The sequence below is a fragment of the Lithobates pipiens genome, unplaced genomic scaffold (genome assembly GCF_037356315.1).
Source record: "Lithobates pipiens isolate NorthernLeopardFrog02 unplaced genomic scaffold, aLitPip1_a1.2 Scaffold_30, whole genome shotgun sequence".
NCBI classification, from domain to species: domain Eukaryota; kingdom Metazoa; phylum Chordata; class Amphibia; order Anura; family Ranidae; genus Lithobates; species Lithobates pipiens.
Window position 1 is genome coordinate 54,894,111 of NW_027507791.1, and position 18,154 is coordinate 54,912,264.

At 47.5% G+C, this 18,154-nt stretch overlaps 1 protein-coding gene across 3 annotated transcripts in view; it reads left to right on the forward strand.

Moving 5' to 3' along the window:
* OTUD7B (OTU deubiquitinase 7B) overlaps nt 1-18,154 on the forward strand; it is a 120,520-nt gene that overhangs the window by 50,208 nt on the left and 52,158 nt on the right. Inside the window, exon 1 of one of the 3 annotated variants that reach the window (XM_077464246.1) lies at nt 11,498-11,762. The exons of 1 other annotated variant lie outside the window; for it this stretch is intronic. In XM_077464246.1, coding sequence (XP_077320372.1) covers nt 11,711-11,762 — 52 coding nt within the window. In that variant the 5' untranslated portion in view covers nt 11,498-11,710. Of the gene's footprint in view, nt 1-11,497; nt 11,767-18,154 lie in introns of those variants that run through there. One more of the 3 variants, XM_077464248.1, reaches the window with a different exon arrangement.

The following is an 18,154-nucleotide window of genomic DNA, read 5'->3' on the forward strand; positions in this document are numbered from 1 at the left end:
CGTGTTTTTGGGAAAATGTCAGGGATTTATTTTGTGTTAGGACAGGCCCGTTTAAATGAAAGGGCTAGAGGTGCACCGAAATTTCGTCCCCAAAACTTTTTTTTTCTTTTCTCTTTTGGCCGAAAGAAACAAACAGCTGATAATGAAAGAGGGCGTGGTCCGTCCCAGGTGCCGCCCATTGCGTGTAGTTGAGTGTCATCAATGGGGCCCCCAGTCCTCCCCTCCCTCCTCACCACGATCTTCGTGTGTCATGGTGCTGAATTGCCCGGGCTGTGGTCACAATGTCCCGCCTCCTGTCACAGACGGCACACTGATCCAATGCCGGGACATTGAATCGGTGTGACGTGATCACAGGAGGCGGGACATTGTTACTGCGGCCCGGGCAATTCAAAGCCAACTCTGTAACACACATAGATCACTGATCATACTGGCACAGGCAGGCTGCATATGATTGGCACTGGTTAGGCTGATGGGCACAGGTAAAATGCATTTGAGCACAGGTAGGCTGCATATGACGGACACTGGTGAGACTGCTGGGCACAGGCAGGCTGCATCTGACTGGCACTGGTGAGGCTGCTGGGCACAGGTAGGCTGCATCTGATGGGCACTGGTAGGCTGCATTGATCTCTTATAATCATGTCTGCAGTCTCGGACCGTTACCTGTATCACGTGTGCTAGAGGTGCACCAAATGGCAACTTTGCTAATACTATTAGCAGTGTGCTTAAGTTTTTAAGAGATAGCAGACCTGATACAAGAGATGGTCAGAGACTGAGGACACGATACAAGAGATGGTCAGAGACTGAGGACACGATACAAGAGATGGTCAGAGACTGAGGACACGATACAAGAGATGGTCAGAGACTGCGGACACGATACAAGAGATGGTCAGAGAGACTGAGGACACGATACAAGAGATGGACAGAGACCACAGGCTGCATTTTTCTTGACCTTTTCTGCGCTAAAGGTGATGGCCAACAATAAATTCATATTGATTTAAATTGATATTAATTAAAAAGTTGAATATGATATAAATATAAAAATATTAATATTTTTAGTGCATCCTTCAGTTTCGGCACCAAAATGTCCATTCCGTGCACCCCTAGAAAGGGCTGACCTTCACGTAGCACACCTACGCTTGGTTGCACCTGCATAAGTGTGAACCAAGCCTAAAGGAAAACGCAGGGTCTTAAGCTACTAAAGCACATATAAATGTTGGCATAATATCAATGTTAACCCCTTCTCACCCCCTCCTAGCAGACCTCAAGTAGGTCTGGAAGGGGGATGGACTTCCAATCACGTGACCGCTGTAATTGACTGTCCTAGTGGTGATGTGATCGGGAGCTGTCTGTGACAACTTGGTTACTGTTCTAGGACAGAGACCTCGGCCCCCAAGAGGGCATGTGGGCATTGTGGCCCATAATCCCTGAAGCTCCACATATGCTTTGTGGTCGGCAAGAGGTTAAGGGATGAAGACCTTGCAAGTCACTTTAGATTTTGCCTGGAGAGGCAATGCTTAAAGAAAAATTGACCCCCTTACCTTTTACCGGGCCCCCCAGAGCATGAGCAGTGCTGGGGGGGAGGCGTGCCTCTGGAGCATGCATGGTGCTGGGGGGAGGTGACCCCCGGGGCATGCGCAGTGCTGGGGGGAGGCGGGCCCCCAGGGCATGCGCAGTGCTGGGGGGAGGCGGGCCCCCAGGGCATGCGCAGTGCTGGGGGGAGGCGGGCCCCCAGGGCATGCGCAGTGCTGGGGGGAGGCGGGCCCCGGAGCATGCGTAGTTGCTGGGGAGAGGTGGCCCTGATGCCTCCTAGGATTTGTGACGTCCCTGTACTAGAAGGCTTGGATTTACTTTCTAAAATTTGTCAATTTGGAATGCTGTGCTGAAATAAGTGTGTACATTATCCAGCAGTTTCGGAATGATTGCTCTTCACCCACCAATGTGTCTGACTTGTCATATTCCCAGCCGCCTGTGGGCAAATGTCACCCGGCCGTCAGCTTGTCCCCAGAATCTTCTTGCCAGCAGCAAGATGTCTGTGCAGACATTAAACCACCGTAGGGGATACTGCTAAGCGTTTTCTCTTTGCATTTTGCTTTCGTAAGGAAATGCATTCAGAGAAAAGCAAGGAATCAGGATATTTCTCAGAATACAGATAAGGAGAATTGTATTTATATTTTTAGTCTCACAGGAAGACGATTGTGTATTTTTCTGTAGGTTCAACTATCAGTTATTGTCAAGTGTATTTAAACAGAACGACAAAAAAAATCATTGCAGCCTGCAAGTGCTTGGATGTGGTGGCTGCATTCTCTATCTTTCTTCAGGTTTATGTTTTTCCCTTTTACTTTAACTTTGGGATCTTGCTTGTAGCGCACTTCCTGCTCTAGAGTGACAACACACAAAGCGTTTCTTTTATTGAGGAGCACGTTGTCACCTTTAGGCTTTCCATATCTTTATAGCATGGGTGGAAGAATAGCCCACAGAGAGAACTACAAATACCGACAGCAGGGGCAAAGGGCACAGTAAGTCCATCAGGTGACCCCTAGCAGGATCAACCGCTACACTTATAAACCCTCCCACACCGGGTGCCACTCCTGTCAGCTAAGAACAGGAAACTGAGGCTACAATTCGCACAGGATCACCAAAATTGAACAGAAGTTTGGAAGAACATTGTTTGGTCTGATGAGTCTCCATTTCAGCTGCAACATTCAGATGGTGGGGTCAGAATTTGGTGTAAACAACATGAAAGCATGGATCCATCCTGCCTTATATCAACAGTTCAGGCTGGTGGTGGTGTCATGGTGTGGGGGATATTTTCTTGGCACACTTTGGGCTCCTTACTACCAGCTGAGCATTGTTTAAACACCATGACCTACCTGAGTATTGCTGACCATGTGCATCCCTTTATGACTACAGTGTACCCATCTTCTGATGACCAGCTTTCGGGTGAACACTCCAGACATTTATTGCCGAAAAGGAGTCCCTTCACCCTGATTGAGCTACCAGCTCTCGGGTGAACACTCCAGACATTCTCTGCCGAAAAGGAGTCCCTTCACCCTGATTGATCTACCACCTCTCTCGGGTGAACACTCCAGACATTCTCTGCCGAAAAGGAGTCCCTTCACCCTGATTGATCTACCACCTCTCTCGGGTGAACACTCCAGACATTCTCTGCCGAAAAGGAGTCCCTTCACCCTGATTGATCTACCACCTCTCTCGGGTGAAAACTCCAGACATTCACTGCCGAGTCCCTTCACCCTGATTGAGCTACCAGCTCTCGGGTGAACACTCCAGACATTCACTGCCGAAAAGGAGTCCCTTCACCCTGATTGATCTACCACCTCTCTCGGATAATGCACCATGTCACAAAGCTCCAATCATCTCGCCACTGGACAATGAGGTCACTGTACTCCAATGGCCTCCACACTCACCAGATCTCAATCCAATGGCCTCCACACTCACCAGATCTCAATCCAATGGCCTCCACACTCACCAGATCTCAATCCAATGGCCTCCACACTCACCAGATCTCATCCAATAGAGCACCTTTGGGATGTGTTGGAACGTGAGATTTGCATCATGGATGTGCATCCGAGAAATCTGCAGGAACTGTGTGATGCTATCATGTCACTATGGACCAAAATCTCTGTGGAATGCTTCCAACACCTTGCTGCGTCTGTGCCACGAAGAATGAAGGAAGTTCTGAGGGCAAAAGGGGGTCCAACCTGGTACTAGCAAGGTGTACCTAATAAAGTGGCCGATAAGTGTACAAGAACCTAAGGAGCGGAGTCAGCCAACCCGGCTCTACCTATAATAAAATCTTTAAGTGGACTTAACCTCTAAGACATCATGCATTGAATACTGTGGCAGCAGAACAATGAAGCTCCCAGTGTTGTGACTCTTGACAAAGGTCTTGTTGGAGACGTGCAGCGTGTGCCTAGTACAATAGCAGTCATGTGCCATGATAAAGAGATGCCCGGCGGTGGTTGGCTGGTGCGGGGTGGTGGGGGGCGTGGCCTGAGCCCTTGTAAACACTGGTTGTAAAGGGGGGGAAGAGTCCAGCCTGCAGCCTCAGCACTGTCATCCACAATATTCTATTTCATGTCGGAGACCCTGAGCATTGTTTGGTGAGAGGGAGGCATCCAGCAGCTGAGTATGCCAGCGTGATGGCGTGTGGGCTGTGCGAATAGAGCTTTGTCTCCCTCCTCAAAGTAAAATTACTTGTGTATTGCCGATGAGAGCATTCCGAGTCCTTCTAATATGCAACTCGAAGGGCACCTGTCATGAAAAAATGGTTGCAGACTAGCTCCTGATAACCATTTGTCATTTTCATCCCCAGCTTCAGATCGAAGTCACTGAAAAGGGCATGCAAGCATATTCTGAACTCGTAATCTAGTTTGGTTTAGGAGGCAACCAGGCAGCTGGCATTTTCAGGCAACAGCGGTCCCCATGTTTGCCCTAAAGTGGAACTCCAGGCTATAAATAAGCTTAAAATGGCTCTCACCCACCTCCAAACTCTTATTCCAACTTCCCTATAGCAGGAAGATGCTTATACTTGCCTATCCTTAAGGTGCTCCAGCCCTGTCACATGATCGGCTCCATGAGGCAGCTTCAGGGGAGAGGAGGGACAGCTGACAACGCATGCCCCATAGCCTATGGGTGACGTCGCCATCCAGTCTAGCTTTCCTCTCCCCTGCAGCCGCTGCTGGGGAAATCAAGTGACTGGGCCACAGTGCCCTGACAAAAGGGAGAGTGTAAGCATTTTACTTCTACAGGGTAGGTAGTATAGGAGTTGGTAGGGGGATGGGAGCAGTTTTAGGCTTAGAGCCCGGAATTCTACTTTAAAGCGTATGTGTAAGCTCTAATTGTAAACTTTTATTTGTTCCCTTTTGTTCTGTTATATATTAGAGTTGCACGATTAATCGTCAAGAATTGTTATCACAGTTTTTTTTTTCCCATTGAGATCTTGACAAGTCTGCCAAGAATCACAACATTCTTTAGCAGTGGAACTTAAGTATAAACATTGTAACAATTTGTCAAAGGAATAGACTTCGATCGGGTTCACACAGGGGCGACTTAGCCGCCTGACAAGTCGCACTCCATTCTGTACTATGGAACCGTTCTAATAGGAGCGACTCAATCACTCCGACTTAGAAAAAAGGTTCCTGTACTACTTTTGGGGCGACTTCAGGAGACTTGCATTGACTTCTATACAGAAGTCATTTTGCAAGCCGCCGCTGACGTCGCGTGCAAGTCGCTTCTGTGAGTCGTGCTGCCCCTGTGTGAACCGTCTCTTAGTGTGTGAACGAGGGAAGTTTAACCACTTAAACACTAAACCTTTTTCTTGTTTTCAAGTTAAAATATATATATATATTTTTTTTTTTTTGCAAGAAAATTACTTAGAACCTCCAAATGTTATATTTTTTTTTAGTAGAGACCCTAGAGAATAAAATGGTGGTTGTTGCAATATTTTATGTCAGACTATTTGCGCAGCGGTCTTTCAAATGCAATTTTTTGGAAAAAATTACTTTAATGAAAAAACAAAACAAAAAAAAACTAACCAGTAAAGTTAGCCCAATTTTATTTTGTATAATATGAAGGATTTTACGTTGGCAGAATTGTTAAAGAATGGTGATCTTTTTAATCTCGCGATTCTCCTTTGGCCAGAATCGTGCAGTTCTATTATATAGACAAGAAAATTGTTGGCAGCAGGTGAGTGGATGCCCACTAAGAGGCGCTGCCACGATGGATCTGAAATTGACCGGTGCTCTTTAAACCACTTAAGGACCGCCTCACGCCGATATACGTTGGCAGAATGGCATGGATGGGCACAATCATGTACCTGTACGTTGCTCTTTAAGTGCCCAGCCGTGGGTCGGGAGCATGCTCCCGACCTGGTCCTGAGCTCCGTGGCCGTGGGACCAGTGGACCCGATCGCCGCTGGTGTCCCGCGATCGGGTCACAGAGCTGAAGAACGAGGAGAGGTCTGTGTAAACAAACCTCTCCCCGTGCTTCCTAGTGTGGCTAGGGACGATCAGTGATGTCACATGCCAGGCCACGCCCCTACAATAAAAAAAACACCACGTCATACCCCCTACACTGCCCCCTAGTGGTTAACTCCTTCACTGCCAGTGTCATTTACACAGGAATCGGTGCATTTGTATAGCACTGATTGCTGTATAAATGACAATGGTCCCAAAAATGTGTCAAAAATGTCTGATGTGTCCGCCATAATGTCGCAGTAACAATAAAAATCGCTGATCGCCGCCATTACTGGTAAAAAAAATATATATATTAATACAAATGCTATAAAACTATCCCCTATTTTGTAAATGCTATAACTTTTGCGCAAACCAATCAATAATTGCTAATTGCGGTTTTTATTTTTATGGGGGGATATTTATTATAGCAAAAAGTAAAAAAATATTGCATTTTTTTTTCAAAATTGTCGCTCTATTTTTGTTTATAGCGCAAAAAAAAATCGCAGAGGTGATCAAATACCACCAAAAGAAAGCTCTATTTGTGGGGAAAAAAGGACGCCAATTTTGTTTGGGAGCCATGTCGCACGACCGCGCAATTGCCAGTTAAAGCGACACAGTGCCGAATCGCAAAAAGGGGCCTGGTCCTTTGGCTGCAAATTGGTCCGGGGCTTAAGTGGTTAAATATAAGGACTCCTCCTTGCTGGTCTTTAGAATCTTTAATATTTGCAAACTAAATGAAATTTATAATAACAAGTTAGTAAAAATATCAGAACTGATTCAGTCACACAGTTTGTAGTGTACATGGAATTGCAAAACAATGGGGGATAAAGGATTATTCCAGAACTTTCTTTTATCTTGTGGTTACTGTGAGATTTCGTGAATGCATTGCAGTGCATATTATCTCAGCTTGCAGAGTTTGGATTCATTGAATGAGTTTACCAAAAATGTAAATATTGCATAATATACAGCCTCATGCATAACTAAGCTACATTTCATTCTGAATAAACAAAATTATTATTGTATCTTTAAATAGAAAACTATCTTTTGGATACATTTTTACTCCAAAAGCATTTTGGTGGTAAGAAGATCCTGCGGAAAGGGGGGGGGGGGGGCTGGTGCATGTTACACCCTAAGTATGGGTCTAACATGTTGGAAAAGGTGAACGTCTCCTTTTTTTTTTTAAATCTACAGGTTTTATTTCATAAGTGGTGATCCTGTTAGTGGGTGACAACGCTCTGTCCTTTATCCCCCAAGTGGGCTCCTGTGTTGTCACGCTGTCGCACGGGCTTTTGATGGTGACTACAAGCGGCCATTTTAATCCACTATACCCCAGTTATAGTGCACTGTTGCCACCGTCGAGAAACCCACCTTGAGAAATAACATGCAGCCATTGAAGTGTGTAGATTAGAAGTTGCTGTGAAGAGGCTGTAGGAAATCTACAGTGCTGAGATGTATTGGGCCCCTTTCAGACAGTCCAAGTGGATCCGCCTGCTCAGCGGGTGATCTTTCTGTTGATCCCTACTGAGCAGGCAGATGCCAGGTCCTTTAGTTGGTGTCATTTTTTTTTTTCAGCACCATACTTGTATCTTTGCAGCTTTGCTCTCTGTCGGGGTGTCATGCTTGTCCTCTATCTTCACTCGTTTCTGACTTGTGACCTGGAGCATGAGATTCGCTTGCTATGAAGTTGTGTTTTGGGCCTTGGCGCAAAGTATTGAACCCGCAAGATCCGCATAGGACAGCCAGGAAGTTAGAATTACAGAGAGACGGTCATCAGTGGCCACCAGCAGTTCTTTAGGGTATATCCCTTTTTTTTTTTTCCTGCAAAGCCGGAGTTTTCCTTTAAGGAACGGAGGGAAGCAGGCTGCAGCCGCTGTCTCCATTTTGTTATGTGAAAAGCAGCACCTGTAGGAGTCGGAACAATGTCCTCTTCTGAGCGGCGAGGCGGGGCCGCCAAACGCTTTTGTGAAAAATCGCAAACAAAAGGAAACCAGAGACCATCTTCACCCAGGCCGAACGTGAACGAGAGAGCGGAGAGAGTTTATTTTTATCTCTCCAAGTGTGTGCGTTTTTTTTTTTTTTTTCTCTGTAGCAGAAGCAGCCCACGATTGGGTCTGATAATCTTCATTGTATCGTGTGTGTGTGTTGCCCGTATTACACGCTGTGTATATTATTGTACCCTTTTACACTGAAGAACAAGCACCTTGACCTCTCTGTCCCACCGGTCCCCAGTCTCAGAGGACTCTGATCACATGACCTGTGGAAATGGATCTGGTCCTGTCACAATTTTTGTGCGCCCGACTGGTGCAGAGCCAGGATTGGCTAGAGATCGCCTGGAAGGTAAGATAAGGAGCCTAAACCCTACCTGTGGCATATTTTTTATTTTATTTTTTGTCATTCTTTTTATTTAAAGTGATACTAAAGCTTCAACTTTTTATAAAAGAAATGCACCCGAGGGGACCCAGGAAGTAGCAAATTTGGGGCTGCTCTGTGCAAAACCATTAGCCCTTGTACACACGGTCGGAGAATCCGTCGGAATGTGTCCTATCGGACCGTTTTGTCGGATAATCCGACTGTGTGTGGTATGCATCGGAATATCCGTCGGACCCAATTTTCCAACTTACTGGAAATATTTTCCGACAAACTGGTTCGATCGGACATACTCCGATCATGTGTAGAGAATTTCCGATCGGACAAAGTGCCACGCATGCTCAGATCAAATTCCTACATCAAAGCTATTGGCTACTAGCCTGAACGTAGTCCCATCGTAACGAAATTTCGTCATCACGTTCTGAAAGATCGGATTTTCCGACAACTTTGTCCGACCGTGTGTATACAACAGCTTCGGGCAAGATCCGTCGGACAAAACTTGACGGATTTGGTTGTCGGAATCTCCGACCGTGTGTACAAGGCCTTACACAGAGCAGGTTAGTATAACATGTTTGGTATTTAAAAATAAATGAATAAATAAATACAATTGCTAGTATGCACCGCATACAAAGGGAGCGATTCCATAGGGAGAAACGGGCAATGGGCAGGATCGGTAATGGGAAAGTTGACCATGTGCCATCGGCCTTGGCACCCATTCTACACAAATGGCAAAGGGGTGATAAAAAGATGCGGTTGATTTTAGTTTATACCACCCAAGCTGACCACAGAAAGTGGTACTAGATGAGATGATAGTGCAAGAATCCATATTATAGAAAACCAACACAGAGGAAGCGCTTGAAAGCGTTACTTAACGCAGTGCAAATGCATCCAAAGCACGTGCAAAAATGCATCTGTAAATGCAATAGGCGGTTTTTTAATGGGCATCTACTGTATTCAAGATTTCAAGGTGCACGGGCCTTTAATGCCACATCTGCAGTCAGTTGGTGTAGTACACATGCTTTGCCTGTGGGGCCGCGCTGCACCTGTGAACCAGGCAGTTGTAGCGTGGTATTTTGATATAACCCCCCCCCCCCCTCACCCCTCCCCCCCCCGAGAAGTGGGGGAGGGTGGCATTTAGGAGGCAAGCAGGATATCACCTCAATGGATGTCTGGCAGCCGCTGCTCTGCCACCCTCCTGAAAAGTGATCCACTGTGGATCAGGGGGTCACTTTATAGTGGGGTGATGAAGACTGACGCTCCAATGAAAGAGCTCTTAAGATGAACCTTGCGGGTATAACTCGTATTGTCTCCTGGAAAATACGTGGCCGCGGGACAAAAGAAAATCGTGTATAAATGCTTCATGTTTTTCTGATCTTTTGGAGCCAATAAATCTTCGGCTGTGAGCTTTACACTTTGTACTGAAGATGCAACGTGCAGACATGGCGAGCCGCGAGGGGCGTTTTCATGCTAATCTGTTTGTGTTGCTGGTAATGTCGCTGATCGCAGACAACTCAGATCTGCTTGTGTGTGGGAAATGGATTAAGATTTGTCTTTAAATGCTTCTGCTGGAGGGGGAGGGGGAGAGGGAGGGGGGGTTATTACATATTTCCTGATTCTACACATACTGGAAATTCTACAGCTTAAAATATTGTCGTTCTTTGTAAAGCCTGGTCTGTATATACACTAAAGCGTGTTTGTTATACTCGCCAAGGGGTTAATCCTCTGCATTGTGTATAAAGGCTGATTGATCCTGTCCCCTTCCACTGTCCCCAATCCATCTCCTGATAGAACCGCTCCTTGGGGGCAAGCTGCACATGCTCAGTTTGCTGTGTATTGCTAGACAGTTTTTTTTTTTTTTGGGAGGGTGCATGTGATCAGCACAGGGCCAATCAGCACTGTCCAGACAGAGTCAGGGGTCCTGCAGCCTCATAGGACAGTCACTGGAGAATGAAAACTCCTCCCACATGCTTTAACCAGACACTGATAGAATTCTCACAAGACTGCTCTATACTGCTGTTGAGAAAAGGTATTTAGCATTTTATATATACTACAATAATTGAATTTCCATCTTCTGTGTACTGTGGGAGACCAGATATAGTGAATGCAGAGTCCGGGGTTTAGTAACACTTTAATATCTGTGAGAAGCTCAGTTCGGAGGGAACCCGTGGTGATGGCCGCGTGGTGGGGAGGCCATCACTGCTGCGATCCTGACATCACTCCGGGGTGCGTTCCCAGCCTGGAACCTGCGTACAGTTGCAAGTGCAGACTTTACTGGCTGGCTTTCTCCGCTCTGCGACTCGCCCGGGAGATTTAAAACTGGAGCACTCGGAATCTGGTACAGATGTGCATGTTGGCCAATCAGCTTCTAAATTCAAGTGATTGTAAAGTCTCTCCGTTTTTTTTCTTTAATAACAAACCTGCTCTGTTACTCCTTTTCTCTGGTCCCTCTTCGCTCCTCCTGGCCCTTCCCTCCTGTCGAGTGCCCCCTCAGCATGCAGTTTGCGAGCCAAGTCGCAGCTCCTTGTGTCCATTCAGACACTGAGCCTCGACCCCACCCCCTCTCTCCCCTGATTAGCTAGCTGCCTTTGACAGTACTGTCTCTCAGCCAATCAAGAGGAGTGTTCTGGACAGCTAAGAGACTCGTGGACATTGATGGAGAGAGATGGGGCTCAGGTAAGTATTAGGGGGTGCTGGGGGGGCTGCTACACACAAAGTTTTTTTTTTTTTTATCGGAAGGCCTTAAGATAAAAAAAAAAATTCTGCCTTTACAACTCCTTTCAGTTTGTTCAAAGCAGCTTTGACAACAAAACCTGGAAGCGGATTGGTTTCTGTGCAGAGCTGCACCAGATTTTGCACTCTCCAGTTTTAGTAAATAACCTCCATTGCATAGTTCAGCATGGATCAGGGTGACTGCCCTAGAGCTTGCAGAATCGGCAGTTGGCATGTTCTCCTCCCTTGGTATTTCCTTTCAATGGCCGGAATATTCCATCCTCTATATTGTACAGGCTGTGCTGTGGGCACCTTAGTCCGGGCTCTGGAGTCAGTGCCCGGGGTCTTCCTTCTGCATGCCTGGCACCTGGGGCAGTCCAGAGTGCTGTGCGAGGGGCCGCACTATCTTCCCAGGGAGGAATGTCAGGCCACACCTTCAGCGAGCGCCTGATAACAGAGGAAAGTTGTGTTGTAAACACAAAGACTCATTGTGAGGAAGAGGAAACCTTTCAGATTACAGGGAGGCTCATCGCTTCAGGATTCTGCAAACTTGTTTGTCACTTTCTGTCCTTTTTGCATGCCGGCCAGGATCAGATCGTCCTCGTAAAGAGATGAACGGGCAATTGACTGCAGAATAATGCGGGCCTTTGTCACCCGTAATGGGCCCGCTGTCTGTGTACAGAACAGAGTTTGCATCGCCTGCCAATCACAGTAGGTAGTCACTGCTATTTCTTCTTCATTCAAGTTCAAGTGTATGCAAAGCCATTTTTTTTTTTTTTTTGGATTGGGGTGGATTTGATTTAAATCCACTAGTAAAAAGGCTTGATTTAATCATGATTTTTAAAGAGCAACTGTTCCTCCTCTAACCCACTATTGGCTTCTCCTCCTCCTCCTCTGACCCGCTGTTGGCTTCTCCTCCTCCTCTGACCCGCTGTTGGCTTCTCCTCCTCCTCCTCTGACCCGCTGTTGGCTTCTCCTCCTCCTCCTCTGACCCGCTGTTGGCTTCTCCTCCTCCTCCTCTGACCCGCTGTTGGCTTCTCCTCCTCCTCCTCTGACCCGCTGTTGGCTTTTCCTCCTCCTCCTCCTCTGACCCGCTGTTGGCTTTTCCTCCTCCTCCTCCTCTGACCCGCTGTTGGCTTTTCCTCCTCCTCCTCCTCTGACCCGCTGTTGGCTTTTCCTCCTCCTCCTCCTCCTCTGACCCGCTGTTGGCTTTTCCTCCTCCTCCTCCTCCTCTGACCCGCTGTTGGCTTTTCCTCCTCCTCCTCCTCCTCCTCTGACCCGCTGTTGGCTTCTCCTCGTCCTCATCTGACCCGCTGTTGGCTTCTCCTCCTCCTCCTCCTCCTCCTCTGACCCGCTGTTGGCTTCTCCTCCTCCTCCTCTGACCCGCTGTTGGCTTCTTCTTCTCCTCCTCCTCCTCCTCCTTCTCATCTGACCCGCTGTTGGCTCCTCTATGAAATTTCCACTTTTCTCCCTCCTCCACCCTGTGCTGCCAAAGCAGACCCAGATGAATTGTGATTGCCTTGCGCTGTTACACGGAGTGTGCTGACCAGTCAGAATCCTTATGGTCTATCCTGGCGGTGCAGGATGGAGCAGAGACGGCAGCGGGGATTTCAAATCCCCCCCGTACCTGTGGAAAAACTGCAGGGGTACTGATAGCTCAGCATTTTCTGAGGGAAGTGTAGCAGAGACCAGGGGATTGGGGTCTGGTGTTAGGTGACCTATTTAGTGTCTCTGTAAAGGTGAACACTTTAAAGGAAGTTGATCATCCCTGGCCTCCTCTTGGAAATACCGATTTCCTGGCTGTTTCTATTGAGTCAGTGAATCGTAACAAGCATGCAGCAAGTGATGGCTCCAGACAGCTTTTTTAGTTTTGGATGAAGTGGAGAAGATTTAGAACCCTGTCCGGTTATTATTGCTGGCTTTGTCCCGCTCTGGAAGAGTTCCTCGCACTTCTTGGTTGGTCAGTGGGGCAGGAGAGGGACAATTTGACTTGTGGAGACAGAACAATGAAACCTTAATGGACGTTATTAATGGAACCTGGAGTGTAGAAATGTGGGAGCTTCTATTACTGATTTGTTTTTAGAGTTGCAGAGGGCGTCATCCTGATCCTGCTTTCAGAGCCTGGAACAAGCATGTAGCCAGTGAGGTATGAAAAGTCCCAGCTCCTATCTTCTTGTTTGTTTCAGGTGGTTCACTAAATAAGGAAGTGAGGATTGGAATGATGGTCCTACATCCCGCACCTCCATAAACACTCACCGGCCTCTTTTATTAGGTACACTTTGCTAGTACCGGGTTGAACCCCCTTTTTGCCTTTAGAACTTCCCTTATTCTTGGTGGCATAGATTCTACAAGGTATTGGAAACATTCCTCAGAGATTTTGGTCCATAGTGACATGATAGCATCACACAGTTCCTGCAGATTTCTCGGATGCACATCCATGATGCGAATCTCCCATTCCAACACATCCCAAAGGTGCTCTATTGGATTGAGATCTGGTGAGTGTGGAGGCCATTGGATTGAGATCTGGTGAGTGTGGAGGCCATTGGATTGAGATCTGGTGAGTGTGGAGGCCATTGGATTGAGATCTGGTGAGTGTGGAGGCCATTGGAGTACAGTGACCTCATTGTCCAGTGGTGAGATGATCGGAGCTTTGTGACATGATGCATTGTCCTGCTGGAAGGAGCCATCAGTAGATGGGTACACTGTATTCATAAAGGGATAGACATGGTCAGCAACAATACTCAGGTAGGCTGTGGGGTTTAAACGATGCTCAGCTGGTAGTAAGGAGCCCAAAGTGTGCCAAGAAAATATCCCCCACACCATGACACCACCACCAGCCTGAACCATTGATACAAGGCAGGATGGATCTATACATGTTGTTGTTTACACCAAATTCTGACCCTACCATCTGAACGTCGCAGCTGAAATTGACTTCTCAGATCAGGCAACGTTTTTCCGTTTCTTTTATTGTCTAATTTTGGTGAGCCTGTGTGAATTTTAGCCTCAGTTTCCTGGTAATAACCGACAGGAGTGACATCCGGTTTGGTCTTCTGCTACTGTAGCCCATCTACTTAAAGGTTTGATGTGTTGTGTGTTCAGAGATTGTATTCTGCCTACCTTGGGTGTAACGAGTGGTTATTTAGTGTTGAAAATATATTTATTGAACATTTCAAGTAAAAACAATAATAGACAGTAACCTTCATGAAGCAAATACAAGCAGGAACAGTAACAGGACTACATTTATGAATGGACGGCTAACGACTATCAACCACAGTCGGCCCCGTCGGAAAGTTTGGAAAACAGGGAAAACAGCCTGTTCCCGATCCACAAGGCCACAGTAGGGACAAAATACTCATGGGTTACTACATGAGACAACGTGTAATTAGCATTACGAAGAAGACAGAAAGAAAGAGAGAAAAGAAAGGGAAGAGAGGAGCAAAAGAAAGAGGAACAGAGTGATACAGGGAAAAATGAATATCAAGATGAGAGGAGAGGGAAAAGGGGGGAAGGGGAAGGGATACGGGTAGGGGGGGGAAGGGTAGGAGAGAGCCCACAGCGTCCTCATGCATTCAAAATTTGTTCCATTAAGGTGTCAGAGGAAGAGAAGCGGAGCCAGATCGACCATTGAGATATAAACTTGGTGTAAGTGTCATTGTCCAGTGCCAACATCTCCTCCATTCTCATGGTGTCATTCATAATGGATACCCACCGTGACAATGGGGGGGTAGTCGTCGTCTTCCAATAAGCAGGTATCAGCTGCCTAGCAGAGGACATAAAAAAACGAAGCAATCTTTGTCTCTGCGATTTAATAGACCCGGGCAATATTGAGAGTAATGCAATTTTCGGAGAGATAGGAACTGGAGTATCAGCTAGAAGATTATAACATTCAAAAACCTGTGTCCAGAAGGGGCGGATCCTCTCACAGTCCCACCAGACATGTAGATAGGTTCCGACTGAGGCTTCACAGCGCCAGCAGGTGGCTGGCGTAGACGGGAAGATTTTGTGTAAAGTAGCAGGGTCTCTGTACCATCTGGACAGCAGCTTATAGTTCTTCTCTTGAGAGTAGCAGGAGATGGTCGACTTGTGTGTGAAGTGGAAAGAAGTTTGCCAGTCCGGCACAGTGATGTCTTCACCCAAATCCGCAGACCACAGCCTAGTATAAGGTGGGAGCTGATCATGCGCTAAAGTCTGTAGTAAGTTATATAAGGAGGATAGCAGGTGTTTGGGGGCTTCTGGGAGCGAGCACAACACCTCAAAGTCGGTAAGCTTGCGGTGTATTTGAGAGGAGGAGTGTAGGCGTTTGGTAAATGCGGACACCTGTAGGGCCGTGAGCCAATCTCCAGAGTCTGCCAGGGGGACCGGGGTCCCCTGAGAGGGATGCACAAATGTGTGAGCTTGCGGCCACTCCGCACGCCTAAAGGGTCCTAGGGAGGCTGCCCCTGTACTTTGTGGTAAAGCAGGATGGTCAAAGAGGGACGTCAGGGGGCCCGGATCAGAGGAAAGGGTGGTGTTTAGCCCTGTCTTATACCATAATTTCAAGGAGGCCAAGGTCAATGGGGATAAGGATGTCATACTAGAGTAGTCCTGATTGTATCCCCATAGAAGAGCTCGGAGATCCACAGGAGAAAGGTCCTGTTCAACGGCCACCGAGGCCTTGCAAGGAGGACGGGGGAACCATTCTATGATGCGAGTCATATGAGCAGCTGCATGGTAAGTCTCAAAGTCAGGGAGGCCTGTTCCCCCCATAGTCTTCGGGAGTGTAAGCAGTTTAAATTTAACTCTGGGGAGGCCCCTGTTCCACATGAATCTGATGGCTATCGAACGCAGGGAGATGAAAAATGATTTGGGGACTTGGATGGGGATGGTTTGAAATAAATACAGGAGCTTGGGCAGGATGTCCATCTTTAGGATATTAATCCTTCCGAACCAGGGCAAGGGAGACCCCCCCATTCCTCAAGGTCCTTCCGTATACGGTTAAGCAGGGGAATATAGTTCAGGGAAAACAGGTTAGCTAGGTTGGAGGGTATAATAACCCCTAGATAAGAAATCCCCTTGGTCTGCCATTTAAATGAGAAATTGGATTTTAGAAGGGACAGTGTGGAGGGGGTGAGGGATATGTTAAGGGCTTCAGTCTTAGTAATGTTGATCTTGAAGTTACTATGGGTACCAAAACGTTTAAATTCTCTGAGTAGGGATGGTAGGGAGGTGTGCGGATTCTGAAGGTACACAAGGAGGTCATCAGCATACAGGGAAAGTTTGTGATGCGCAGACGGAGTGTGGATACCTAGAATGGAGGGGTTTTGTCGTATGGCACAGGCTAAATGTTCAATAACAATGACAAAGAGGAGGGGGGACAGGGGGCAGCCCTGGCGGGTACCGTTTGCAATGTCAAAGGGGGCTGATGTGGTACCGTTGACTAGGACCGTAGCCGAGGGTCGTGAATATAGGGACATAACTTTAGAGATGAAGGGAGTTCCGATGCCAAGTTGTTGTAGAGACAGCTGTAGGAACCTCCAGCTGACCCTATCGAAGGCCTTTTCAGCGTCAAAAGATAAAAGGCAAGCTTTCAGGCCTTTACGTTGGATCAGGGAGATAAGATGTATCGTCTTGGAGGTGTTGTCCCTCGCTTCTCTGCCAGGGACAAAACCCACTTGATCGTTGTGAATAATTTTAGGCAATAAAGGGGACAGACGGGTAGCCAGAACTTTCGCAAATAGCTTAATATCTATGTTGAGCAGGGATATGGGTCGATAGCTGCTGCATTGGGATGGGTCCTTGCCTGGTTTAGGGATAATAGAGATGTTGGCAGATAAAGATTCCTTGGAGGGGAGGTTAAGACTGTCTACCGAATTAAAGGTCTTTGTCAGAAGGGGTGCAAGTTGTGGGGCAAATGTCTTGTAGAACCGGGGTGTAAAGCCGTCAGGACCCGGGCATTTGCCCACTTTAAGGGCTTTGATGGCCTGCAGAAATTCAGAAGTAGTTAGGGGCTCATCTAGGGATGTCGCGTCTGCATCATCAATAGTGGGTAGAGCAGTTTCCATAATATAATCCTGTGTGGGGTCGGGAGAGGGGGGGGACCGATCGGAGGGGTTTGCACGCGGGAGGTTATAAAGCTGTGAATAATATTGCCGGAAGGATTCAGATATCCCGGAGGTGTTAAACGTTTTCCTAAGGTCCGATTGGACGATAAAGGGGATAGAATGTCGTGGGGGTCTAGGGTGAATAGTTCTGGCCAGGTGTTTACCACATTTATTCGCCAGGGAGTAGAAGTGATTCCGCGCTTTATCCCGGGCAATGAGGGAGTGCGCGTCTAAGAGCTGTAGCAAGTCTCTGCGGGCGTTGGAAAGCCGGACAAAAACCGTAGGGTCCAGGTCTTTTTTATGAAGGGATTCAAGGTCCGCTATGGTAGAAAGGAGTTTGCGTATATCATGAGCGCGGGCCTTCTTAAGGCGGGAGCCGTGTTGTATGAGGGTACCCCGGATCACACATTTGAGTGTGTCCCACTGGTTCAAAGGGGAGGTTGTGTCCGCGGAGTGGTCACCTATGAAATTTTTAATGACTTTGGAGACATCCGCCACGCACACGGTGTCCCGCAGCAGATTGTCATTAAGCCTCCAGCTCGCCCCCCGGCGGGCAACAGGGGGGCGGACTAGAGTCAGATAGACGGGGGCATGATCGGACCATAGGAGGTTACCGATCGCCGTTTGGAGAGGCGTGTCTAGAAGTGATTGCGATATGAGAAAGTGGTCCAATCTACTGTAGGAGTTGTGTGAGACTGAAAAATAACTGTAATCCCTTTCCGTGGGATGCTGGACTCGCCAGGCATCCACCAGATGGGAGGAATGGAGGAGTGATTTAATACGTGTCAAGGTGGAGCAAGGTACAGAAGACTTACCCGAGGATGTGTCTGCGGATGGGGAGAGGGCAACATTGAGATCACCTCCAACAATAAAAGCCGACCCTCCAAAGGAGGATAGTCTGGTGAGGACTGAAGAGAGGAACCGAGCCTGGCCCACGTTCGGCACGTAAACGTTAGCTACTGTAAAGAGAAAATCGTTTAGTTTCAATTTCAAAAATACATAGCGGCCTGAATCGTCTATGAG